The 24976-nt window shown below is 64.7% G+C and overlaps 1 protein-coding gene across 1 annotated transcript in view; it reads right to left on the minus strand.

Annotated features, from left to right (window-relative positions):
- Window positions 1-609: 609 nt before the first annotated feature.
- INTS1 (integrator complex subunit 1) overlaps window positions 610-24976 on the minus strand; it is a 28695-nt gene continuing 4328 nt past the window's right edge. Inside the window, exons 6-47 of the mRNA XM_059154579.1 lie at window positions 24851-24956; window positions 24545-24731; window positions 24309-24454; window positions 24011-24152; window positions 23015-23191; window positions 22382-22490; window positions 21697-21817; window positions 21341-21418; window positions 20583-20740; window positions 19895-19991; window positions 17103-17194; window positions 16847-16907; window positions 16069-16266; window positions 15721-15850; window positions 15270-15449; window positions 15027-15176; window positions 14481-14660; window positions 14295-14399; window positions 13395-13562; window positions 13194-13305; window positions 12184-12345; window positions 11465-11611; window positions 11012-11110; window positions 10659-10783; window positions 9489-9743; window positions 8850-9009; window positions 8416-8556; window positions 7901-8072; window positions 7700-7823; window positions 6868-6998; window positions 6297-6384; window positions 5977-6203; window positions 5754-5877; window positions 4931-5064; window positions 4344-4536; window positions 3713-3840; window positions 3336-3448; window positions 2796-2909; window positions 1712-1782; window positions 1318-1409; window positions 1079-1188; window positions 610-930 (exon numbers count right to left, since the gene is read on the minus strand). Coding sequence (XP_059010562.1) covers window positions 815-930; window positions 1079-1188; window positions 1318-1409; window positions 1712-1782; window positions 2796-2909; window positions 3336-3448; window positions 3713-3840; window positions 4344-4536; window positions 4931-5064; window positions 5754-5877; window positions 5977-6203; window positions 6297-6384; window positions 6868-6998; window positions 7700-7823; window positions 7901-8072; window positions 8416-8556; window positions 8850-9009; window positions 9489-9743; window positions 10659-10783; window positions 11012-11110; window positions 11465-11611; window positions 12184-12345; window positions 13194-13305; window positions 13395-13562; window positions 14295-14399; window positions 14481-14660; window positions 15027-15176; window positions 15270-15449; window positions 15721-15850; window positions 16069-16266; window positions 16847-16907; window positions 17103-17194; window positions 19895-19991; window positions 20583-20740; window positions 21341-21418; window positions 21697-21817; window positions 22382-22490; window positions 23015-23191; window positions 24011-24152; window positions 24309-24454; window positions 24545-24731; window positions 24851-24956 — 5723 coding nt within the window. The 3' untranslated portion in view covers window positions 610-814. The remainder of the gene's footprint in view (window positions 931-1078; window positions 1189-1317; window positions 1410-1711; window positions 1783-2795; window positions 2910-3335; window positions 3449-3712; window positions 3841-4343; window positions 4537-4930; window positions 5065-5753; window positions 5878-5976; window positions 6204-6296; window positions 6385-6867; window positions 6999-7699; window positions 7824-7900; window positions 8073-8415; window positions 8557-8849; window positions 9010-9488; window positions 9744-10658; window positions 10784-11011; window positions 11111-11464; window positions 11612-12183; window positions 12346-13193; window positions 13306-13394; window positions 13563-14294; window positions 14400-14480; window positions 14661-15026; window positions 15177-15269; window positions 15450-15720; window positions 15851-16068; window positions 16267-16846; window positions 16908-17102; window positions 17195-19894; window positions 19992-20582; window positions 20741-21340; window positions 21419-21696; window positions 21818-22381; window positions 22491-23014; window positions 23192-24010; window positions 24153-24308; window positions 24455-24544; window positions 24732-24850; window positions 24957-24976) is intronic.

The following is a 24976-nucleotide window of genomic DNA, read 5'->3' on the forward strand; positions in this document are numbered from 1 at the left end:
GGAGGAGACCTGTGGGGGTGGGGGGCCAGCCACTAGCCGGTAGGAGGGTAAGGTTGGGGTGACATGGACGCTGCTGGGAACCTGCCAGGGTTCGTGGGCTCCCCGGTCCCACCCCAAACTGGTGAGATGCTAATGCAGCCAGGGACTGGGGCCTCATGTGAGGGGCTGACTTCATGGGGCACTGGCCCAGCCCCAATGCCTCCAGGTCAAGTTCTGGGGCAGGGCCCCCATGCCAGCACCCACAGCTTCATTGGGGGATACTCGCACCCCCACAATCCTTCAGGGCTGCCCCGCCTCCTCTCGTGAATGGGATCATCCGGGGCCCCCAGCCAGTGCTCGGGGCGGTTTGGCTGGCTTCTGTACAGGTGCTCACGGCCAAGGGTCCTGGCCTGTGGCCCCTTCTGGGGCGGGACAGGAGTCAGGTTCCCAGGTGCCACCAGCAAGCCCCACCCAACCCAGGTGTCCAGGAGCTGACACCTCCCTCTCCTGACTGCCCAGAGAAGATCCTGGCGCGACAGTAGGGACCAGAGGCCGAGGGAGTGAGTGTCCCGTCTTGGGCCCTGCTCAACCCCCAGACGACGAGGGAGGTGAACACAGGCAGCCAGCGCGTGGAGAATTCAGAACGTTTCATTTCAGACCAACCCCTTGCTGAGGCTCGCCGGGACATCAGCCTCTGTTCCTGTCACTGCAGGCATGGAGCCACCGGCCATGGATGCTGTTGCAGTGGCTCGATGTTCTCCATGCCCTGGAGGAGACCAGCAGGCAGCCAGAGGAGGGATGCAGGGGCGGCGTGCAGTCAGACTGCCACGCAGGCTCACATCACCGCCTCCATGTGCAGGATCCTCAGGGCCTCGGAGATCTGGACGCTGGTGTCCATCTGCCCATACATGCCCACCAGGAAGGCCCGGTGCAACAATACAGCCGCGTGCTCTGTGCGGGAGACAGGACAGGACACGTCTGGCCCCGAAGAGCTGGTGGCTCTTGGAAGCAGGGCGTCTGGGCCCCCCTGAGAGCCAGGCGTCAGGGAGCAAAGGCCTTGCAGGCACTAGGCGCCCTGGGCGGGCCAGGCCAGGCTCACCTTGGCAGAGGAGGGTGTACTCAGGCAGGTTCCTGAGGGCCGTCTGCACCACCTCGAAGTCCCGGCTGCCCAGGCAGCACATGAACGTGGGCAAGAAGTCTGCTGCAAAGCTGAGAAGGCGCACACTCAGGCGGGCACCTCTCCCGCGCCTGAGATTGCCCTGGAGAGTCTCGGCAAGGACCTGAGCTGAGGGGGCCCAGACAGGACTGGGGCCCGGGGTGCTGGGATGCTGGGCTCACCTGGGGTTGTTCTGGATGGAGCGCAGGGCCAGACCGAAGGCCAGGTTGCGGCAGGGCTCCTCGGCAGAGCTCATCAGCCGCTGCAGGTTGGTCTGCGGGGGGCGGAGGTGTTACTGGGATTGATTCCCCTCCTGGCAGGAGCTCAGCCCTCAGCCCGCCAACAGCAACCACAGACCCTGCTCCCCACACCCCCACCCCCACCGCCATGGCCTCAGGACCCAGGATGGGAAGCACTGGTAGTCGGCAGGCTCCAGCCCAGGCCAGGGGTGGTCTCCCGCCTCAACTGTGAGCCCCTGGGGCAGGGCCAGGTTCAGACGTGTGGTGCCCCATCCCCTGGCCTGGCACGCTTCCTATCAGAAGGCTGATAGGCTCCCCTGGCCCCCAGCTCACTCACCGAGAAAAAACCCAGGATCTCCGGTCTCCGCCGAGACATCTCATCTATGTCACTCAGAACTTCCAGCACGTCTGAGATAGCCAGAGAGGCACGTGAGGGCCACGTCGTGGCTGCTAGACTCAAGGCCGGACCTGTGTCCCCATGCAGCCCAGACGCAGGAGGGGGCAAGCCCCGGGACCAGAGCCTATGGTGTGGCAGGACCCCGGGCCATGCTGGTCCCCACCCTGCCTGTCAGGCAGGGGCAGAGTGGAGGCTCCACAGGGACCCTGGCCAGTCCCTGGTCCAGCCTCAGCACAGGTTCCAGCAGAGGGACCCTGTGTTCTGGCTGCAGTATGGCCCCTCAGAATGCTGGTGCCAGGACCTCCAGAATGTTCCATGCCACCTGAGTGCTGGATAAGCCCAGGAGTCCCCAGCGCCTCCAGATAAAAAGCACCAGGACTTAGTCTAGCTTCCCAGTCCTACCAGGCCAGCGACCCCAGAGTGTAGGTGCTGGTTGACTGGGAGGGTTTTGGAGGTACAGGCTCCCCAAACTGTTGTCTGGCAGGTCTGAGGCGCCCAGTGGTCTGCGCTGGAACCCCCTGCCCAGCTGCCTATCCCTGGCTGCCCAGAGCCACTCCCACTGCGAGGTAGCACCCAGCTCCCGGAGTTCCTTTCTGCACAGGGACACCAACCCCCAGATGCACGGCCATTTCTGGGGGTCGCCAGCACCACGGTGCACCCAACAGCCCAAATTTGTGCAGCTGCCCGGCCCTCTGTTCCCCTGCACACTGCTGGCCCTCCCCCTACCAGCTCACAGTCAGGCCTCCCTTCTGCAGGTGCCCCTCAGCCCCGGGAGTCCCTGATCTCCTGCCATCTGCTGCTCGGTAAGACCACCAGCCAAGCTGCCAGTCCCCGCCTCAAGCCCCTGCGTCTTCCCTATAGGCCCTCTCCGGCCCCTGACCATGAGGAGATAGCCCTGCTCCTCCTGAAGCCTGGCAGGGACCCTGCTGTCTTCTGGAGAGCCACGGCACCATGGAACTCGGATGGGAGCCCACCACCCACCAGGAGCTGACCTGGCCTGCGGGAGCCCGGCTCCCAAACTCACCCTCAACAGTCTGGCCCCGGGAAAGCCTCTTCATGTAGGGGGCCATCTCTGCTGCGGTCAGGGGGGTGAACAGGGAGACGCTGACCAGGGGCAGGGAGCCGGCCGAGCTCTCATCTGGAAGCCAGGAAGTCAATGCCATCAGGCCGGAGGTAGAGACCGTGCTGGGAGCACAGTCCGGCCAGGGCCTGCAGGGAGGTCCTTCCGGGGGAATGGCTGGCCAGCACTCAACACCCAAGCTCCAGAACCCGCCTGTAAGCAAGGGCTGTCCCTGCCAAGCAGCCCCTGGGACCCCACACAAGTCCAGAAGATGCAGCCACTGCCCCAGGCCTGAGCACAACGCCCGGGACACAGTGGGCACCCAATAAGGGTGTGGGAACCATGAGCCCACTGGGACCTGCCCCCCAAGCCCCTCAGCCGCCGCATGGGGCGCGACCTCACGGCAGGCGCAGCGATGGCCCAGCTGAGGCCTGGGCATGCCCACAGACAACGGATGGTCCGCAGGGCTGCCAGGCCCGCAGAACCCCCATGGGCCCTACTCACCTTCGCCCTCCTCGTCCAGGCCCCGGTCGGCTCTGCCATCTCTGCTGGGAAGGCTCAGCCCCGCAAGGAGGGACTTGAGCATCACCAGGTCACTGCTGTCGAAGGACAGGTCGCTGGGGAGAGCACAGGCGCTCTGTGAGGAGGACGCCGCAGACGGCAGACAGCACAGGGAGGAGGATGGGCGTGGGAGGCCAGAGCTTTGGGAAGCGGGTTCGGAGCTGCGCGGCCCCAGCCCCCACCACCCTGGGCTCTGGCACTGCAGGCCCCCCAGCGCCATGGCTCGGGAGGCCCTCACCCCTGCAGCCCGGCAGTGGGACCCTTGCCACACAGAGCCCGAGTGCCCGAGCAGGCCAGGCCGGACGCACACACACACTCACTGCAGTGCGTCCGCGTGTTTCTGCAGAAAGGCCACAGCCGCTGGGGCGTTGCAGGTCACGTACTTGTGGGTGAAGTGCACGAACTTGTGGATGAAGGGCGCCAGGTGGCGGGAAGACTTCCTGTAGCTCTGCAATGCAGCAGCCTTGTGTTCACAGCCAGATCACCCCACCCTGCCCCCGCACTTGCCCAGGAGGTCTCAGGACGAACCACGGATACCAGCAATGCCTGTGCTAAAGATGGCCTTGCCGTCTGCGAGCCACCGGTGCAGCCAGACAGGTGTCTAACGAGCACCGGCAGCAGCTGGCCACAGAGAAGGCAGCACTGAGCCCGACCATGGCTCCTGGTTGGCCCTCTGCAGAACACGGGCCTTCCCCGGGCATGCCACCAGCGAGGAGCTGGTCCCCAGGACAGGCAGCAGAAGCCACTATAGAGAGGCCTGCCCTTGATCAGAGCCCACGTCCTGTGACTGCCCTCACCCAACAGCCTCGGGCAGAAAGGTCAGGCCAGGCCGGGCAGCGGAGGGGGCCGCAGGAGGGGACAGCGGGCAGAGGAGGGATGGGACACCTGGGCAGGGCCGGGCGAATGTCCCACGTCCCCACCGCCCAAGCAGACGCAGGCAGCACGACGCACCAGAAGCAGGCGGACGAAGGAGCGCATACAGTCCCACAGCGCCCCCTGGTGCTCGTTCTGGAACACCTGCGGCTGCAGAAGCTCCAGGACCCCCAGCACGTGCAGGAAGAAGGTCAGGTGGTTCTGCTGGCGGAACTCCTGGAAGTTGAGGTGGGTGCGGCCGTGAAGGAGCGCAGCGATCATGGGCAAGTGCCTGGGGACGACCAAGAGCGCTCACTGGTTCATGCCCCCAGGAATCCAGCACCCCTGCCTGGCCCCGCAGGAAACCCACACTCGGGGACACGACAGGCAGGCACAACCCAGCTTCCCCATGGGGTCTGGGGCTTGCAGGCATGTCCCCTTGCAAGCTGGCCACCCTGTCTGTCCCACCTGATTCCGTGTCTATAAGGCGCTCTCTCCCCCAATCCCCACCCCAAGGCTCTCCCGGCCAGGCCCTACTTAGTCAGGAAGCAGCCGACACTGCTCTGCACTGTGCATGGCAGATTGTAGACGCAGACCCCATTCCTGCACAAGCCCCCCGAGCGCAGGAAGAGCCCCCAGAGGGCCTGCCGGGCCTGGAGTGGGAGGGGCCTGCTGGGGCGCCGTACCTGAGCAGCAGGATGGGATGCGCCACAGCCAGCTTCCGGCAGGCCATGTTAGCGTCGGCCACTCTGTTCTCCGAAGACCGGGAGTCGCTGGTGTCCGCGAGGAGGGTGATGAAGCGGTGGATGAGGCCGTCCAGCTGAGGGGACGGGGGAGGTGAGCCCCAGGGGCCGCCCACAACTCTAGTGTCTCACATGACTGCCCCCCACGGGGCCTGAGTCCACCACAGAAGGGCCCACGATGGGGCTCACTGGGGGCAAGGCGCCCTGGGTCCCCTGAAGGCCTGGCATGGCCACCCAGTGACCAGAGAAGCTACTCACCCCCGGGCCCCCTGCTTTCTGGGTGCACGAGGGGCACATGCCCAGACAAACTCCAGGGGAGGGTTGCCTAGGAGGGGCTGGGGGGGGCACGGGGATGCCCGGGTGGGGGCTATGCGAGGAACGGGCCCTTCCGGCGCACACAGCCGCCACTGGGCAGCAGGCTGTGTGTCTCCAGCACCTTGGGAAGGAGACACAGGGCTGCGGGCTGACGGCCCCTCTGCTCGCCCCACAGCCTGAGGGGCTGCTTGAAGAAGAAGAGACGGCTTCTGGCCCTCGGAGAGACACGCCAGGCTAGGTGGGTGGGGTGCGAGGCAGGCTCTGCCCTCAGGCGCCGACGAGGGCAAGGACAGCTGCCCAGAAGCGCCAGCACTGCCTGCAGGTCATTGTCTTCCTCGAACCGGAGGAGGCGCACTTCTCTGCAACCCGGCTCAGGTCTCTACACCAGCAGTAAAGAATGGAGGTGGCCCAGAGCAGCCCCTCATCAGGGCCACCCTGCGCCCCCGCTCACCTTGCAGGTGCTGCCGCTGGTGGCCCCTCCGCTGTGCGGCAGGACCTCGGGCACGGGCACCCGCAGCTCCGGCCACTGCAGGTAGAGCTGCACCAGCAGGTCCCGGCAGCGCCTGCCCAGCACACTGCAAGACACGGGATCAGGCTGCTGCGTGGGCGGGGTGGGTGGGGCTGGCAGGGCACCAGCCCGGGGGGCCTGTGGGCAAGGGTGCCAGAGACCTCACCTGTCGCCCCACTGCTGGATGCAGCCCGTCAGGTGCGCTGTCACCTTCCGGACGCTCTCGTCGTGTCCCCGGCAGCAGCTGAGCAGCAGGGGCAGCCGGGCCTGGAGGAGGCTGCAGGCAGCGGCATCCCCGTCCTGGCTCCTGGCCTCGGCCTCCGCCAGGATCAGCTCCACCAGGCCGATGAGCTCTGCCGCCTGCACCCGCAGCACCAGCTCCTCCCGCCGCTTCTGCAAGCAGCACCGCAGTCAGTGCCGGGGTGGCCAGGCCGGGCCCACGCTTGCCTCTCCCCACCCTGCAGGGCAACGTGCCCCAACACCTGCCTGGGGCGTGCGCTGGTCCCTTCCCTGCCAGATTCGTGGAACGTGGATGCAGGCCCAGAGGAAGTCCAGAGAGGCTGAAGGGTCAAACCTGCAAGCACGTGGGAGCTTTGCCTCAGTTTCCAGGCAGGAGAGGAGAACAAACGGTAAGATGAGGCATGGTCTCAGGAAGTTCAGGCCACAAACACCACCTCCCAATCAGCAAACTAGACGGGCCCAGGTCAGCTGTTCGAGGACGTGCATCCCCCACCCCCCCACCCGCAAAACCAACACCGGTCCTGCTCATCATCACGGCTGCTGGCCACGCAGAGGGGACATCTGACTCCCCTGCATACGGCATGGATGACAGCCACGAACACCATCTGGGGAGCAGACCGTCTGCCCTTGGTGGTCACCCAGAGCAGGCACACCTGGACCAGGTGGGCTCTGTATCCCCAGGGTTGTGACAGCCACTGTAGGAACCCCCTTCCAGGGTGCCAGTGGGGGGACGCCAGGCCAGATGCCCAGAGGGCCCCTAGTGCTGCCGTCATACCACCTGGCCTGCCGGGCAGGGGTGCGGGGAGGGGGTGCTCACCTCTGCTCCCGGTTCTTGCCCAGCAGGATGTGGACACACTGGTGTAGTGTAGACCAGCTGGACTGGTGAGTGAGCAGGGCCAGCAGGTAAGGTCGGAAGGACGGCACCTGGGGGCCGGGATGACCTTTGCCCTGGGAAAGAAAGATACCGGGGATGGTCCCTGTGCAGCTGACTGGCTACCTGGCCTTGAGGCACTGGAAAGCAGAGGGAGAAGGCTGTTTCCAGAAAGACCCAGAGTTCCTGCCAGGAAGGCAGCCTCGGCAGTCTGTGCACCACGTGGGGCCTGGCTGGGGCGTGCCGGGAAGGCCACGTGTGCTGACCTGAACCAGCTCCTCAGAGATAGCGAGTGCCCGTGAACAAAGACAACCAACCAACCAACCCAAACCCCCAACTCCTGCCTCCAGAACCGCCCAAGTCTTGTCCGAGGCCCCCAGCTGCAGGAGCACCTTGAGAGATTCAGGGACACAGGAGGGTGATGGGGGGTCTCTGAGACCCCCAGCAGCCCCCACAGGGTCAGGGGACCCATCTCCGGTGCGGTGCTGGGCTCCACTCTCCACTCCGCTCAGTATGGTGTCTCCCATCCCGGCAGGAGGCCCTGGGCCACAAAGCTCTGGTCCTCCTCCTCCCCACGGGCCCGAGCAGCCAGGTCCGGCCGCTGCAGTGACTGGTCACCGGGGACAGGACACCCGTCCAGGCCAGTGAGAGTCAGGCCCGGGCTTTTGCTGGAACCAACACAAAGAGACTGTCCAGGCAGGGGCTGCCGCGGGAGCCCAGCCCCCACCACACCCAGGGTCGTGCAGGTCCTTGGTCCTCTGTGCGGAGCGCAGCCCACCTTGCCCCGGGAGAACAGCAGCCTCTGTTGCAGCTCCGGGCAACTGCTGATCACCTCGGGGTCCAGCATCTCCAGCCAGTCGACGAGGAGCCCGGAGCAGGGACCCAGCTGCACGGCCTCCAGGCTGAAGGCAAAGCAGGGAAGGCTCAGCAACGGCCAGCCAGGGACGCACACAGACCGGCCACAGCCCCGCCGGCTCACCTGCAGCCGTCGGCTTCCGGATCCCCTGCGGCTGGGGGCTCCTTCTCCTGCAGCAGCAGGGAGCTCACCACGGCGACGGGCCGCAGGGCCGGGGACGCGGGGGCAGTGGCGAAGAGCGCGGCCAACAGCTCCTCCAGGTGAGGCGACCCCCCCTCAATCAGACCCTGGAGGACTGTGGGGACAAGGGTGCTGGGTCGCTCCGGCTTGGTGGACAGACAGGCAGGCTCCAGACCACCCGACTCCAGGACAGACAACCCCTGGCCCCTGTAAGGCCACCGAGGCCCCTGTGTGCCCAGGCCAGGGCAGCCAGCGGTGAGCACTGATTCTGAGGGTGGGCTCCCCACATATACACGATGCCAACAGCAGAGCCCAGGCATGGCTACCGTGCTGGGGGCGGGCCCTTCCTGCCAGGCTGCCACTCCTCTCTGCGGCTCCCATTTCAGGGACACCTCAGAGAAGAACCTCTGCGCTGGCGGCCAAGCTGGCGGTCCTCCCAGTTCCCGGCCCTGACGTACCTTTGCCGACAAGCTCGGGCTCCACGCTACATTTCTCCCCTGACTTGAGGGTGGAGACCACAGCCCGGACGGTGGAGCTGACCACCTCCGAGTCCCCTCGAAACGCCAGGGCCTCAGCTAGGCGCAGGAACCCACTCCGCACTGCCAGGAAACACAGGTGTGAGCCAGGGGATAGGCCCTCGACCCGCCGCTGTGGCCCACCCTGTCCCGGGCGCCCCCAAGCCTCACGTGTGTTTCCAGCCAAGGATCCTACCTCGCTCCCCAAAGCCCTTGCTTTCCGATCATCAACCTGTCCACACTGATGCTCCTCCAGGGCCCACAGAGCCCGAGGGCTGACACCCCTGTATCAGTGAGGCTATCGCCCCCTCCCTGCTGCCCCTGGGGGAGGGGCAACAAGCCCAGGGCCCCCACCCCAGGACGCAGCCGGCCCTCACCATCGCTGATCCTGTGGCGCGCGGAGTACTGGACGGCGAAGAGCTTGAGCTGTGCCCGCAGGGCCCCCCCCTCCCCCGTGGGGCCGTCCAGCCACTGCAGCATCTGCATGAGCACTTTAAGGAAGAGTGACGAGAAGCCGGTATCCTGGGGCACACAGTGCTGTGGGGACAAGCGGCAGCTCAGCATGGGCGCGTCACCCAGCTGTCACCCTGCCCCTCCATGTCACACACAGCCTCTCTGAGCCCCGGCCGACAGGGTACCCCACTGTTTGTGAGTCACCTCCGTGCAGCTTGGAGAGAAGAGATGCCCCTGCACCCGCAAAGGCACGTCGACAAGCTCCACACGCTTGCACAGGCAGAGCAGTAGCTACAGCAGAATTACCATACCCAGGTGCACGTGGGAATGACCCCCGTGGCTCCTATTTCCCGGAAAGCTTCTGTCAGCAGAGGAGGGGGCTCCATGCCTGCCTCCACAGGAGCCCGTCTCCTCCGTCCACTGAGAGCCAACCCCAGGCCGCGGAGGCACAGAGCTAGGGTGCTCCACGGGCAGAGCTGGGCGGCCGTGGGATAGCTCCGGGGGATACACCGCAGCCACCTGTAGGCCCCTGTGGACCCGGGCTCTGCGGCGCCTGCACGCACCTGGTACTGGCAGAGCTGGCGCATCAGGGGGCAGGCGAGGAAGTGGCTCCGGTGCATGGACATCACCAGGGCCCTGCTGTGCGGCGAGTTGAGCAGGGTGGCGATGGCCTGCAGCAGGCGCACGGCGACACCCGTCACCTCGGGGCTCCCCTGACGGACGCGGGCTAGCTCCTGGCCCAGGGCCTGCTGCAGTGCGAGGGCAGCAGGGCGGGCGCTGGAGCTCTGCCACCGCGGGCCTGGGCTCAGCGGGAAAATCTGTACCAGAGCAAAGGGCAGCATCAGGAGGACACGCTCGGCCCCACTGGGCCCACCATGCCCTGCACTCATGACGGGACTGCTCATGCTCAGTGGGCCAGACCCTGCCTGGGCACTGCTGGCAGCTCCCCATCCTTGCCAGATGCCCCTAGGAGGTGCAGGGAGGGGACCCAGGACTCCTTACGGGCCCGCATGGGGAGCCCCACTAAGGCTGGGACCACAGGCAATCCCACCACCCGACAAATGCTGCCTGTTCCATTTACAGAACTGGGCACTGACTCCAGAGGGTGCGCGGACTGCAGCCGGCGGGTAAGGGAGGCCCCCAAGCACAGCCCCAGACTCCAGAGAAACCACTGGAGGTAAAAAGTGCACGCAGGCGTGTGAGCAGGAAGACCCATGCTTGGCAGCGACTGTCGGCGTGTGAGCAGGCGAGCTCCCACACGGAGGACTCTGGGTGGCAGGCGGCACACGTGCAACATGTGGGGCAGAGGCACAGCCGCAGAGCAGGGTGACGGCCGGGGCGGGAGTGCTCACACGGCTGTTCTACACACATAGCTCCCAGCAGGCTGAAGGCTGGGCGCCGGCCGCTGCAGCAGGAGCAGCGCAGGAACAACGCCCACGTGGGCACAGCACGTCTGCCCCCAGGACGCGGCTCAGACCAAGCACTCGCGCCAGCCGTGCCTCCAGGCCCCGCCCCCCGAGTGGACACAGCCCAGCGAGGGAACCATCCTGGCCACTGTTCTGGATGAGCACACTAAGGCCTGCGGCAGGTGAGCAGCCAGGCTGTGGTCCCCCCGGCTCCCGCCCAGCAACAGGTTCCCCATGGATGTGGAGTTCTGGGGTGAAGCCCCTATCCCTCCCTGGGCCCAGGGCACCCCCTTCTGCAGAGCTTGTCCCAGGTAGTGGCAGTGGTACCTGCAGGAGCATGCTGGCCAGGTCGTCCTCGGGGCCAAGCACCCGCACCTGGGTCACAGCCCGGGTCCGCCCCGGCCCCGAGGGCTGCTCTGGGCTGCTTTTGGGTTTGGGCGCCTCTGCGCTGTCTGCAGAGAAATGGGGAGAGGCTTCAGCCAGTGACACTTCCCAGCCAGCCTCCAGCAGGGGACGTTCCCCCAAGCACCCCAGCCTCTCTGGGGCCTGCTGAGGCCCAAAAGAAGCAGGGCCTTTACACAGGAAGCCAGACAATGGCTGGAGACGAGAGTGGGCCCCAGGTCTCGGGAGGTCCCATGCTGGTGAGTGCTGAGCTGTGAGGGAGAGGGACGGGCCGGTACCTCGACGTGGAGGCAGGGAGGCCGTGAGCAGGGAGTGGAAGGTCTGGCCTCCGGACGCTCCTCTCTCATGCTGAACTTCAACCAGGTGAGCCATGTAATCTGCGAGCCAGCAGCCAACAGTTAAACACCTGAGCCCTGAGGCAGCGACAGCCTGCCTACCCCCAGAAATCTGTGCTGGAAACACCACCTGGCCACCCAAACACCCCAGCACAGGGTGTTGCAAGCTGAGCTACGGGATCTTTTAGCCAAGGACCTGGTCCCACAGAACCCACCCCTGTGGTTCCTCTCTTCTCAAAGCCCAGAGCACACACGGACGCCCAGGGCGCAGAGCAGCCCAGCCTCTCCTAGGCGTGCCCGCCCCTGGTGCCTCCCACCCCAGACCGCCCATCGTTCGTGCTGGGCCAGAGCCGCTCAGACGGGGTCTGCAGCACGCGCGAGGCCCCCGGCTCTCACTCTTGTCCATGATGTTCTGCTCCAGGGTCTGGGGGTCGTGGGCCACCGCCTGGTCCAGGTACCGCAGCAGTTTGCTCATGCTGGACACGGGGATGCCGAAGGACTGCACAAACAGCAGCAGCTGCTGCGGCTCCAGGTCCTGCAGAGCTGAGAGGGGCGCTGGCTCATGGAGTCCCGCCCGGTACCCCCGGCCCTCCCCACCTGGCTCACGGTGGGCTTGCCTACCCTGCTCCTTCCCTCTGACCCCTGAGCTCCCCCACAGTCATCGCTGGCTCCTCTATAGCGTGCCCTCCCCACACTTCCCAAACTCAGCCCACCGTGCACCAAACTGCCTCCCAGGCTGCCCCCCACCTGCCCAGGTGCTACCCAACTGGAAGCCCACTGGCTGCTGTGGGACCAGTGCTGCTCCTCAGGTGGGACACCCCACAGCCACTCGTCCTCCAGCACCAGTGCAGAGGACCCTTCCCTCTCCCCTCGAACCCTGTCCTGTGGCACCATGTGCCCCTCCCTGCCTGCTTGTGAGGGGCCGGCGGGCAGGGGCTGGGCAATGTGGTGCTCGCCCAGAAGCCCAGGGCGGCCCCAGGCGCAGTGGGAACCCTAGACACGCCTGCGGGATGACAGACGCCTGGTGCCAACAAGGCTGCAGAGCTGTCCTCTCGCACGTGCGGTGGTGGGAGCGCCCAGCCCGGCGGATGGTGCGAGGCTGGGCAGCCCCGTACCGGCGTCCACCAGGCGGGGGACCTCTGAGCGGATCATGCGCAGCTTCAGCCAGTCCGGCAGCAGCAGTGCCTCCTCTGACGTGTCCACCAGGAAGGCCGTGGGCAGAGGCTGCTTCTCCGGGAACCAGATGTCCAGCAGGGCCTGGAACTCGCCGTCTCCGGCTTTGAGAGAGATGATGCGGTGAGCAGCAGGACAGCTCAGCCTCCGCAGCAGAGGCGCGCCGGGCCCCGAGGGACTGGAGGCAAGGCTGGGAGAGCCTCCTCTCCCTGCTGTGTCTGGGGGAACAGAGGCTTCACGGCACAGGAGAGCCAACGTAAGCTGCACCTGCTCCTGATCTAACCCACGACTCCCGCTGAGGCCACGCAGGGACTCAGAAGCTGGCCAGTCCACCTCGGGGGGCTGTGACATGGGCAGGCACCGTCCTGGGCTCCCAGGCCTGGCTGAACCAGCTTCCTTCCCACTCCCAAGCTCCGAAGACTCCCCATGGCTGATAGGAGGCCAGTCCCCCCTAGTCGCCCAGGGCTTGTGAACTCCTGTCCTTCTGAGGGGACACATCCTCTTCACCAGCCCCCGACGGGGATCACCTTCCCAACAGAGCCAGTGCCCCTGCCCTCCCCTCCTGGACACGAGCATGTGGCAGACTGGTCCATGGCAGCCAGCAAGGAAGGGACAGAGGGGAGGCTGCCAGGCCAGCAAGGGTGCAGCCACCTGGAGGGACACAGGCCACGGCCAGCGAGGGGCAGGCCTGTGCAGAGGAGCTGGACCCCCCAGCTCTGGAGCTCAGCGCGCTCAGCAGACACAGCAAGGCACTGCCTCCCACGGCCACTCTGCCACGGGCCAGGGTGGCGAGGCCGGAGATCACGGGTCGCCACCCAACGGGGACTGTGGTGGGTGCAGGCGCTCTTCCCACTCCGCAGGGTGGGGCTGGCGCTCACGTGCCTTACGGAGGAGAGAGCCTCCATAGGCTCAGACCCCGGGTCTGGCCCTCACGCACCCGCCAGCCACTCACCACGGGGCGGTCCCAACGTCAGGAGAATGACCATGGCGTGGACCACCAGAATGTGCATGGTGGCTGTCTCCCCGCTGGTCCAGCGAAGGAAGACCTGGTCCTGGGACTCGGACTGCAGGAGAAGGGGGAGGGTGGCTGGGCTGCGCCACGGTGCCGCCGGACAGGGAAGGAGCCCGACCGGGGAGCAGCCGCCAGCCTTACCCAGCTGTACACCTCCTCCCCCTCCTTGCTCTTGCGCATGCGCTGCACGTAGCGGGAGAAGATGGAGAGCAGGGCGACGAGCACGGCGTCCGACTCCGCGCTGCAGGAGCGCTTAGAGAACAGGTGGGACATGATGGTGGAGCGCTCCACGACCAGCCGGGCCACGTCCTGGGGGCAGCAGCACGGCCGTCAGAGGGCCTCCCCCGCCGGCCCTCATCTCCACACCAAGCCCACAGGCAGCGGCGGCCTGCCATGGCCAGGGTCACCAAGACCCAGCTGCATGCAGTGGGCGGGCACACGGGCCACCAGAGAAGACTCCGGGCGAGGTGTCAGGGCCTGGGCTGCTGTTCCCACCCAGCCCTCAGCAAGGAACCCAGACTTGGAAAGAAGCCCCCCTCCAAGGACCTCTAGCTGACTGCATGTCTTCATCCCACAAAGCCTGGGGTCCTCAGGAGCCGTGTGAGGGCCAGAGCAGGCGGATGCGACAGTAAGGTCCCAAGAAAGCTGACCAGGGCAGCAGGCGAAGAGGAAACGGCCAAGCCCTGGGCCCCACTGCCCACCCTGGAGGGAACTGCCCCACGGAGAGGGGCGAGAACACCCCGGTTTGGCCTGGCTCCCTGTCCTGCCCACCCCAAGCCAGTGTGCCTGGGTGGGGGGTGCACAACCCACCTCAGAGCCCAGGCACCATCGCCCTGGGGGGCAAAGATAGTGTCGGAGCCAGCCGGTGACCCCCACGGCTATGCTGGCCCAAGCATGCCAGGACCCTCACACCCCTGATGCTGAGTATGGGCAGAAAGTCAAGGGGAAGTGAGTGGGGCACATGCAGGCCCAGCCCCCCACCCCGGGGGCTGCCCTACCACTCTCCTGCACAAGGGCCCGGGGCTGCCCCTACCCCCTCACCAGCGCCAGGTCACTGTGCTGGCCCTGCTCCTCCACAGGTGTGTGCTGGGACAGGTAGACCAGGTAGGCGCTGATAGTCTGCGGGTCGGTCTCCATGTGGATGGCCTTGGGGACGGAGGGCCACATGAGCTCCGGCTGCAGGCTGTGCCCCCCCCACCCCCACCCCCATCCTGGCACCTCCCCCACCTGCTGCAGCGCCAGGGCAGTGGTAGGCCTGACACTGTCGAACAGAGGCAGCCGGGGCAGGTCCCGCAGAAGCCACTGGTAGCCGCGCAGTGCCTCCGGATCCCCGGGGTCATCCTCCATTGGGGGCTCTTTCTCCTCGCCGTCCCGCACACTGCCCTCCGACAACACCAGGGACAGGCCCTGCAGGCAGACATTCCCATGCCACGTCTCGGCCCCAACCCGCATGTGGGCCTCGGGGGACGGACACGTTCTCTCAAAGCCCCGGGAAGACGGGGGCCACCCGACTAACGAGGACACCGTGTCCGGTCACAAATATTTGAGCCGACGTGACAAGAGCAGCGAGAGCCGGGTCCCTTGGACAGTCGCCCAGCCCCTCAGAAGACAGGGCAAGGATGGTTATGAGGTTGCCCAGTCCCTCTTGGGGTCCAGCTCCCCACAGATGGCACCCCATCCCCCCTCCAGTGTGCGGAACCCGCTGGACAGAGCCCAGGGGCATACAGGCTTGCCCACGCCGTGGAGCGAGGGTGCGGGGGGGCCAAACCTCACCTTCATGGCCAGCACCCTAGAGGCCACCTGGGAGGAGCCGAGGCGCCGCAGGAAATAGTCCAGCACCTCACACGTGGTCTGCTCATCGGCCTTGGGGCCCAGCAGCAGGTCCTGCAGGCGCCCCAGCAGCTGCCGCTGCTTCTGCTGCCTCTGCAGGGGCGAAGGAGACCGCTGGTGGGCCTGCGGGGCCACAGACAAGAGCTGGCACCCTGGGGGGCCTGGAGGCAGGGGGAGGGCACCAACCTGCCGCTTCTTGGCCTTTTGCTCTCTGCTCTCACCCTCTTCCTCCTCCTCCCCAGAGGTGGCGTCGTCAGCAGCGTCGTGCAGCAGGAACTCACACAGGCACTGCACGGGCAGTACGTCCAGGGAGCCCTCGCTCGACTGCACCAGATCGGCCAGCCATGGCATGGACTGCGAGGAGGCCTGGGCGGGCGACACACACATTCAGCCTGCCCAGCATGAACGATCCTGATGCTTCCCCCACTGTGGCCCATCTGCCTGCCTCCCCGCGTGCCCACAGCCACAGGGCATGGGCCCCGCTCGTGTGTGGGCAGCTGCCTGCAGCCACGGAGCCCGTCCTCTGCGGTCCGGAGTCCGAGGGTACCCTCTTCTGGCTATAGTCTCACTTAATGCCAGAGCCTGGGACACCTCTGCCAGGCCCCTGCCGCACACCCCAGAGCTGCCAGGAACTTGCCTGCCTCTGGATGATGTTGAGGAGGAAATCTGGGCTTCGGCTCCGACACAGCAGGTGCCCAAGACGCAGGGACTGGTTGAGGCCTTTCACTTGGTCCAGGATGTGGGGCGGAGGCCTCCGAGGGGGTCCTCTGAAGGTCCCAGAAGACACGAGTGTTAGGAAGCCACGTGTGCACAGAGTCCCCAGAGCAACGGCCACATGCAAGGGCAGGGGGATGGCTTGTGTCCCACCTGAGGCCACCACCCACAGAGGCCCAGCAGTCCCTCCATCCACTCCTCCAGCCGTGCCCCCACCACAGCCCCGCCACTGCCCAATCCAGCCTGGCCCCAGGGCGTGGGCTCCACGTACTGAGGGTCCAGGCTAGTGAGCTGCGACAGCAGAAGGCTGCTGCTCTCAGTGATGGTCTGCTTGGTGGAAGCCGCCGCCAGATGGCCCTCGAAGGCCAGGATCTCCTGCTTTTCCCGCTGGGAGGTCTGCAGCTCCCGATTAATCATTTCCGTCCGGGTCTCCTCGTCCGTCAGGGTGCACGGGGGGTATGAGTAGTTGCTGGGGACCAAAGAGAAGGAAGGCGCTTCTGTGCCCGTCTGAGGCTTGTGGCCACCACACAGCAGCCCATGGGGTCAAGAATGGTCACAACCGATGCCCTGCAGATAGCCTCGGCTGCCAAGTGCTCCAGAGAGGCTAGCTGGGCCGTCAGTAGTGCTGCTGGGTCAGGGCCCTGGGAGGGAGCCCCGTACCCGGCAAGCTGCTCTCCCTCCGCAAGGCAGCACATGAGCCACCCCCAGAATCAAGCCCGGTAGGCGTCAGAATCCTGGACACCCGCTCAGTCCTCCCCACGCCAGAACTGCTTTCCTCACGGCATCTGCAGGCCAACCAGCTGCTCCCAGAGGCACACACAGCTCCACCGAGCAACCCAGCTGTCACGGGTTCTGAGATGGAACCCACCGCCTGTGACAGCCACTCAGGACCATATCACATGCACCCGGCCACCGGCTCAGCTCGGCAGGAACACAGCGAACAGCAGGGCGCAGTCACCCAGCCCAGGCGTCGAGCACCCATGTTGCTTGGCAGCTGTGGACCCCAGGTAGCCTTTACATGTGCACCCAGTCCTCCCAGGCGGACTCACTTGGTCATCACCATCTCCATGAGCATCTTGAGCGTGGGGTACTCCTCCCAGGCAGCCAGGCCTAGGGAGCAACGAAACTGCGGGTGGCGGCCAGCACACAGCACTCCTGCCCATCTGGGGTCCCAGCCCACCGCCCAGTCCCCGGGCAGGCTCCACCCCAGATTCCAATAAGCAGGAAGTCCTGACAGGACGTTAAGAGCAGCACCCAGGGTGGGGGGCAGGGGAGTGACCGCGAGCTGGCCAGAGGGAGGCTCACCGATGTTCTCAGGGTTGAATGCCGCGACCACCAGCAGGAGGGGCCACGCCTTCCAGTAAAGGGTGGAGATGGCCAGGTTCGGAGGCTGGTACCTGAAACGCAAGGACACCCTGGCATGGCTTGGCCTCGGCAGTGACAGGACTCGGTCCCGACCAGCGTGGAACGGACCAGTGAGGAGACTACTTAAGAGATCAAAATGTCAACACCTGTGACTCCACAACCCCCAGACCTGGTCGTTCAGGAACAACAGCGCCCCAGGAAGGGCACAGCGGCCACCATGACGCTGCCCAGAGCCCAGCCCCAGGACTCACCGCCCAGGTCCCCACGCCGGCTGAGCCCCGGCACACTGGCTGCGAAGTGCGAGCAAGGGCGGTCACGACGCGACATCTTAGTGTTCCCTATGGGTCTTATTCTCTCCGTTGGAGAGCCAGAAGCAGCCCTCTATCCACCCACACAAACTTTAACACCGCCTCCGTGACTTAAAAATCACGTTTACAGCACACTTCTGATTAAAGTACAGCTCTTTCAGGTGACAGAACATTCTAGAGAGTGAAGCAGAATGCCACTGCTGCTGAGTACAGAGGAGATCCAAAAAGCCAACGTGGAGAGATAAGTGAATGGGCTGCCATGTGAGAGCGAGCAGGTCGGGAAGCAGAGCACGCACCAGCAGCCCGAAAAGGCAACAAAGAAATGAATGCCGGGCGCGACAAACAGCATCGGGAAGAAAAAAAAGGTACAAACAAAGGAAGATGCACGAGACTAACCCATTAGAAGCGGCAGGCCGATGCTGACAGGAGGAAGAGATCTAAACAAACGGAGACCAGAGCTTCAACACCGTGAACCTGGCCACACCCCCCAAACCCAGCTGTACCCACAGTGATACCGTCAAAACCCTGCTACGCTTTTTTCTAGAAATTAACAAGCTGACCCGAAAATTCACAGGGAAACACAAGGACCCGAAGAGCCAAAACAGCCTTGCAAAACAAAATTAGAGGACTCCCACCTCCCAGTTTCGGAACTCAGCCTGGCCAAAGGTGTGAAGAGAGTGGCGTGGACGCGGCACAGACACACGCACCAACAGAACAGAACCAAGAGCCCAGAAGAAAACACATGTCATTGTCACCTGATCGCCGACCAGGGTGACAAAACCTTCAGTGGGACGGGGTGAGGGGAACAGCCTTCAGTGCACGGTGCCGGCTCCACAGGCCAGAAGGGAGGGAGAATGAAGTTGGACCTGATGAGCTAAAACTCTTGAGTTCTTGGGAGGACACCCGAGAGAGCTCCGTGAGCCTGGGTAGGCCACGACAGCCACGCAGCAGTACAGCAGCACCCGGGGCCATGTCGTCAGTGGGTTCCTGCACGGAGCAGAGTGGGGGCGCCTGGACAAGCCACGTGAGCGCGGCCAGCAAACAGTGCTCGGCAATGCCTCGTCCGCCGTGGCAGAGCGAACCTGGACCTGGCCTTTTGGTCCACACAACTAACTCGGGGGATCAGAGGCCTAAATTCCAGAGCTGAAGCCATAAAACACAGATGCAAATTTTCATGATCCCAGACAAAGCAACAGTTCCTTAGAAATGACACAAGAGGACAAGAAATGAGAGACAACCAGCAGAATGGGACTTTCCCACAACTAAAGCATTTGTCTCTCAGAGGCTCAAAGGGCACGATCAGGAGCTCAGAAGACAACCCACAGGACGGGAAGATGCGTGCAGATTACAGATCTGTTTGTGGTCTACACGCAAAACAGAGAGCTCCCAGCAACAAAAATCCAAACTCCTCAACTTAAAAATGGACAAAAGACCCAGACAGACATCTCTCCAGACAAAATGGACACATGGCCAAACAGCACACGAAGGGAAGTTCAGCGCCGTCCGTGCTCGGAGACGTGCCCGTGGGAACCACAGCAGGACACCTCCACACACCCGCTGGGACGGTGAGCACAGGAGACACAGGCGCTGGTGGGGTGAGGACACAGCGGGACTGGAGCCCCCGGCGCTGCTGCGGAGAAGTCGGCAGCACTCAGTTAACCATGTAACCCCTGCCCCCTACTAGGAGCCCTGGAAACACAGGTCTGCACGGCATGGCAGAACGTCCTCGGCAGTGTTCTCAGGGCACCGGAAGCTTAAACAGAGCATGGTATCCGCACGGAGCAATGCTACGCGGCCAGGAGAAGAAAGGAAGTGTGGCTGTCTTACACCCCGGCTGAACCCTGGCTGAACCCCAGCGACGTGCAGCCCAGCGAGGGGGGCCAGACGCAGGCCATGGGTCGCCAGCTTCTGTCACTGTGAGGTGTCCAACAATGTCCCAGCCACAGGGACAGAGTGCAGGTCAGAGGCTGCTGAGGGCTGTGTGGGGAGGGGCAGGGATAGCTCCCGGTATAGGCTTCCTGAGGGGGACAGACACACTCTGAACTAGGACTGTGGCAGCGGCGGCACAGCCCCGTGCATTTGCTGGAACCAGCGCACCAGCGACTCTGAGTGGGTGAGGCCTATGCGGACCCCAGCTCGATAAAGTGGATGGGGGACTCCACATGAACCCCTGCTGTGCGCCTGGGAGTGTGTGTGTGTGTGTGTGTGTATATATATATATATATATATCCATAAACAGGAGAGAGAGACAGCTGGGCTGTGAGTCCCTGAGATGTGGGTGCAGGCAGGACAGCAGGCCTGGGGACCCCGCAAGCTGTACGGCCCCACGTCCAGCCTTGCAGGCCTTGCAAGGCATCTGCGCCCAGCATGCCCAACATGGGATGGGTGGGGAGGGAGGAGGTAGGAAGGGAAGGAGCGCCTTACCCGGGGGGAAGCTGGATGTTCTCGGGGTGGTGGTAAGTGCACAGGTTCAGGACCGCATCGATCAGCTGGATCCTCTCCACCTTCAGCACTTCCACGTCTGAAACCGAGAGCCACGTGCAGCTGCCAGAAGCCTGCTCACACGCACCAGGGAGACCCCGGGGCACAGGGCTTGGGCCGCGCGAGGACAGCGGGCAGACGGGGCCTCGCTCTCCAGCAGCCGAGGCATGGGCAGGGACAGGGATGGACACGGGTGGCCCAAGCAGGTGGGCCAAGGGCGCAGACGCGGGCCCCGCAGCAGCCAGAGGAGGCAAGTAGCTCTTGAGGCACAGGCGCCGTCCTCAGGACTGCTGGTGTGGCCCTTTCCGGGGGCAGATGCAGCACCTGCCACCGTGCATCCCACAGACAGCAAGCGCAGACCCCAGGGCTAGCCCCAGACACAGCACCCTGAGGCACTGCCAGATGAATGCCCACTGCCCCATCCCCAATTCCAGGGACCAGTTGGGTCCAGCGGGCACGGGGCTGTGGGATGGAGCAGACACCCAGCTAGACGCCAGGACGCAGGCCCACCGCAGCAGCCTGGAGATGCACATAGGTGCCCAAGGGGCATCTGCAGGGATGCGAGCAATGGAGGCCCACTGGGGGAGGCCGTCACTGAGGGCATGCCCGAACCATCAGAAGGGACCCTCACCGTCTGCCTGCACGGCCGCGGCTCGCTTCACCAGGTGGTCCGCAAGCTCCATGGCGTCTGCGGGGCCCAGTGGGAGCTCCCGGGACAGCCCGATGACCAGGATGCGCATCAGCGTGTCCTCCAGGATGGGCACCTCTGAGCAGAGGCGGAGGAAAAAGCTGTGGGCAAAGCAGGTGGGGCTGGCTTGGGAGGGGGCTGCAAATGCCCCCCTACCCCATGCAGGAGAGGCCCCGGCTCCGAGTCTCGACGGGGCAGGGAGGGGGCACCATCCCGCTCCTGAGGCCTCCATGGACAAGGCCTGGCCACGCCAGGGAAGAAGGCAAGAAGGTGCCCAACCCCCAGGGGCACAGATGAACCAGCCACCAGCCACAGCCACTCACAGCACAGCACAAGGAGGGGCAGGGAGTCTCACAAGCTGGACTAGGCAGCAGAGACCCAAAGGTAAGGATGGCCAGGAACCACTCAAGAACACTTGGGAGATAGGGCCACGAAACCAACCCAGGGAGGAAGGGCGTGTGCACGTGGCTGCCTGGAGGCCCAGAGGGAACAGTGAGTTTGAGGGTCCTGTGGACATGGGCCAGCTGAAGCCCTGGGAGTGGACGGCACTGCGGAGGCACGGCAGGTGCAGCACAGGGGGATGGGGGAGGGGACAGGGATGGTGATCCGGGAAAACAGACAGAGGGAGCCCTGGCGTCCACAGTGCTCACGGGAGCAGAGCCCCTCCCCACCACCCCTGCACACATGGGGGGTACGCTCACTTGCGGTCGCTCTCGGGGGGCCAGTTGTCCCACTTGTAGTAGGTCTCCGGCTGCTCCGTGAAGAGCACCTTGTGCAGGCTGGTGGGGACAGAGGGGCTGTCGGTGCGGGTGCCCGGGGCTCTCCCCAGCCCACTGGGCTCTGCGGGCTAGAAACTACATGCTCTAGGCAAGAACTCCAGAGCATCTGTCAGAGCCTAGGCAGACCAGACCCTACAGCTGAGCCCGTGTCCCCTGCTCAGGGCACATCTCTGGCTGAGAGTCCGGCGCCAGTGCATGGCCACATCCAGGGTGGCAGGCTCCCGTGGGCTGGACCCAGGGAAGGGGCTCCTGTGGAAGCAGAGCGAGCCGGCCCGTACCAGTGCACGTAGTCCTTGGGGGCGAGCTTGCTGATGGAGGGGACAACGGTGTGCAGCCACCATACGGCATCCCGCTGGATTGCAGCGATCTGGTTCTGGAAGGAGCGCAGTACCTCGAGGTCTGAAAAGGACATGCAGAGTCACGGTGTGCCTGCACTGTAGCCTCCCAGGGTCGGGGGTGAGAAGGGATGGGGGTCTCCGAGCATCCATCCTCGTGCCTCCTACGGGCTACAGGAGGGACACACTGACGGACAACGCAGCCGGAGGAACACTCAGGGAGCACCGCATAAGCCTCCTGTGGGCCGGGGAAATTCCAGACAAAGGAAATCCCCAAATTCCCAATGGTTTCATTCCTCACATTTTTCATGATTTCGTTAAGACACTTGGGCAGCCTCTGCCACCAGACTCCCAGCAGGCTTCGTGATGAGAGCAAGCAGCAGGACCACCCACCCCAGCCTCCTGCTCTCGGAAGCGGGACTGCAAGCCCAAAATGGCCTCCAATGAGCAGATGACCCGAGCAGACAGCAGGCCCTGGGCCCAGAGAACAGGCAATGGCAACTTCCAGAAGCTCCCTGCATGTCCGGGATGGTGGGCAGGTCCCCCAAGGGAACAGCCTGCAGTCTTGGGAATGGCCCCCGGCCCTGCTCTCAAGCTGGGTGGCATCCAGTCTGTCCTGGGTCCTTACTTTTCTTCTCTCCTTTGTCCCAGGCGGTGCCAGCCTCCTTCACCTGCGCTGTGATGCCCAGCATCATGGCCACAGCCAAGACGTCTGTGACGTGTACCACAAATCGCTCCTGTAAACACAGCCCCGCACAGCCAAGTTCACGTGGGGCAGGGGCCCGCAGCCCAGAGGCCCTGCTCAGGCCCCCAGCCCACAGGCAGCCAGCGCAGAAGGATGCCCAGGGAGCACTGTGCCTGGAGACAACGTGCACGAGGAGGTACGGGGACCAGGAACAGGTCAGCAAAAGGCTCAGCCGACAAAGCTGGGCAAGGCCCACTATCTGGAGCATGGGGCCATCTGCCAACTTGCCCCTGTGGCTTTCAAGATCCTCCACAACCTGCTCCTGTCCTCCTCTCCCTCCATACCTCAAAGTCCAACACCTCCCTAGGGCACACCTGCGGCTCCAGGAGCTCCAACTCTGTCCCCAAGTCTGTCCCCACCTCCATGCCTTGCCAGGTCACCCATTTGCACCCAGTCCCTTCTCAGACCCCACATAGAATAGAACCCAGGCCACCCTCTGAGACCAGTTGCTGGCCACAAGGGGCGCCACCCACGGATGGCAGACGAGGCCGCAGAGCACGGGGTGGGAAGGGGCACCTTGAACTCCATGTCCAGGTACTGGGGCTCCTTGCGCTCCTGCATGAGCCCAAGGCAGAAGGCCTGGAAGTTGACCTCGTGCTTGGTTTGCTTGATGATCTCCCGCAGCAGCGCCCGCGAGGCCCGCAGGTAGTCGTCCTTGTTGGTCAGCAGGTCCTGGAACACCATGGCCAGGAACTGGGAGGAGAGAGGACACCCAGGCAGGTCACTCCCCACCGCCACCAGCTCCCCTACTGTCGCAGGCCTGCTGTCAGGGCCTCCCTTGGCCCTGCATGAGGCTTCCCACAGCCCTGTCTCCCTGGAGCAAGGGCCTGAGCAAGCAGGAACGCTTCCACACTGGCCGCTCCCAGACAGCATGGCACAGTGGAGGACACGGCTTTCACTCTCAGGGCAGCTGGTTCGTGGGGGACCAGGCCTTGTTAAACCACTGCCTGGGGGTGAGGCGTGCCAGGTTCCCGGGCTGCGGGGATGAGTTTAGAGGGGATGGTAGAGTGGCGGCGAGAAGTGGCTCCCTGCGCAGACGCTGTTTAAAGCCCTAGCTCGCTCCAGCAATGACCCTAGGGCTGCTCTCAGCTCTCCCTTCACAAACACCTGGAATGCAGGGGACTCTCATACTGGGGACCCGAAGGCCAATGCCAGAGATGCCGGTCCTGTTTGGGAAAGACCAGCCCTCAGAAGGGTGTTAAACAGGGGCTTTTTTTGGTGGGCTCAGTGCTGCCTCTTCCTGAACAAGCTGAGCCCGGGCTTCTAAGGAAAATGCCCCATGGCGAGGCTGTACCCGCTCCGGACCTGACCTGAAGTCAGGCCACCGGGTGCTGCTACCTGGGCCCTCTATGCCCTCCCGGGCTTTCTTCCACGCAGCTCGGCCCACACCACCCACTGCATCCCAGTGCCCGGGGCTGCAGCTGCCGCCGAGTGCTCCTCTCCTCTCCTCTCCCCACGTCCACAGGGGCTCCCGGGCTTGTGGCTGGCCCCCCGCGCTGTGGAGCACCCCACCTTGGGCGCCAGCTCCGAGCTGTGCTGCAGCACGGTGTACAAGATCTGCATGTTGTTGGGGTTCCGGGCGTTGGAGAGCTCGTTGAAGACCACAAACTTGATGGTGGTGCCCAGGTTGTCCTTGTGCGCGCTCAGCAGCTCCCTGGACACAGGGCGAATCAAGGGGTGCTGGTGCGGACTGCGGCCACCCACCCTGCCACCCTCCCGCCCACTGGCTCCCCTCCCACTCCCCTGCCCGCCCTCCAGCTCCCCACCTCTGGCCCTGCCGCCCTCCCACCGGCTCCCGTCCGGGCCGCACCTGACACACAGCATGTAATGGTTCAGGAGGACCTTGGGCTTGAGGCGGATCTTGATCAGGTGTGAGATGACGTCCATGTCCTCCACGCCGTGCGTGTTGCAGTTCATGCACACGGACATCAGTAGGTCCTGGGCAGGCCTGGTCAGCTACAGGGGGAGGGGCAGTGCCCCATCAGCCTCGCACAAAGCCCAGCCCCCACAGCGCCCCGAGGAGGAGGCCCCGCCCCCTGCCCTCACCTTGGGGTTCTGCAGCCACATCTCCAGCCTCTGCACAGCCATCAGCCGCACCTCCTTGTAGCCGCAGGTGGAGGTGAGCAGCCGCAAGAGGTTCCGCGACACATTGTCAATGGGCTGCCGCCGGTTCAGCTGGTCACGGAGCATGTCCAGGACGTACTCCTCCACGCTCTCTGCGAGGTCGTCGTACCTAGGCCAGAGGGGCGGGGGACGAAGGAAGGAGAGCTGGCTCCCCCCACGGGCCCACCCCACCAGCCTCCCAGCCACAGGCAGGGCCCCACGGGCGGGGGTGCCGCACAGCACGCCTACCTGGGCATGAGCTGGCCCTCCTGCTCGGGGCTGAGCTTCTCCTCAGCGATCAGGAGCTCCGTCTGGCTGTCCTCCTCCTCCGTGAGGGAAGGGTGAGGGCTGTTCCCTGCAGACCCAGCCACTTGT

The sequence above is a fragment of the Mustela lutreola genome, chromosome 17 (assembly GCF_030435805.1).
Source record: "Mustela lutreola isolate mMusLut2 chromosome 17, mMusLut2.pri, whole genome shotgun sequence".
NCBI classification, from domain to species: Eukaryota; Metazoa; Chordata; class Mammalia; order Carnivora; family Mustelidae; genus Mustela; species Mustela lutreola.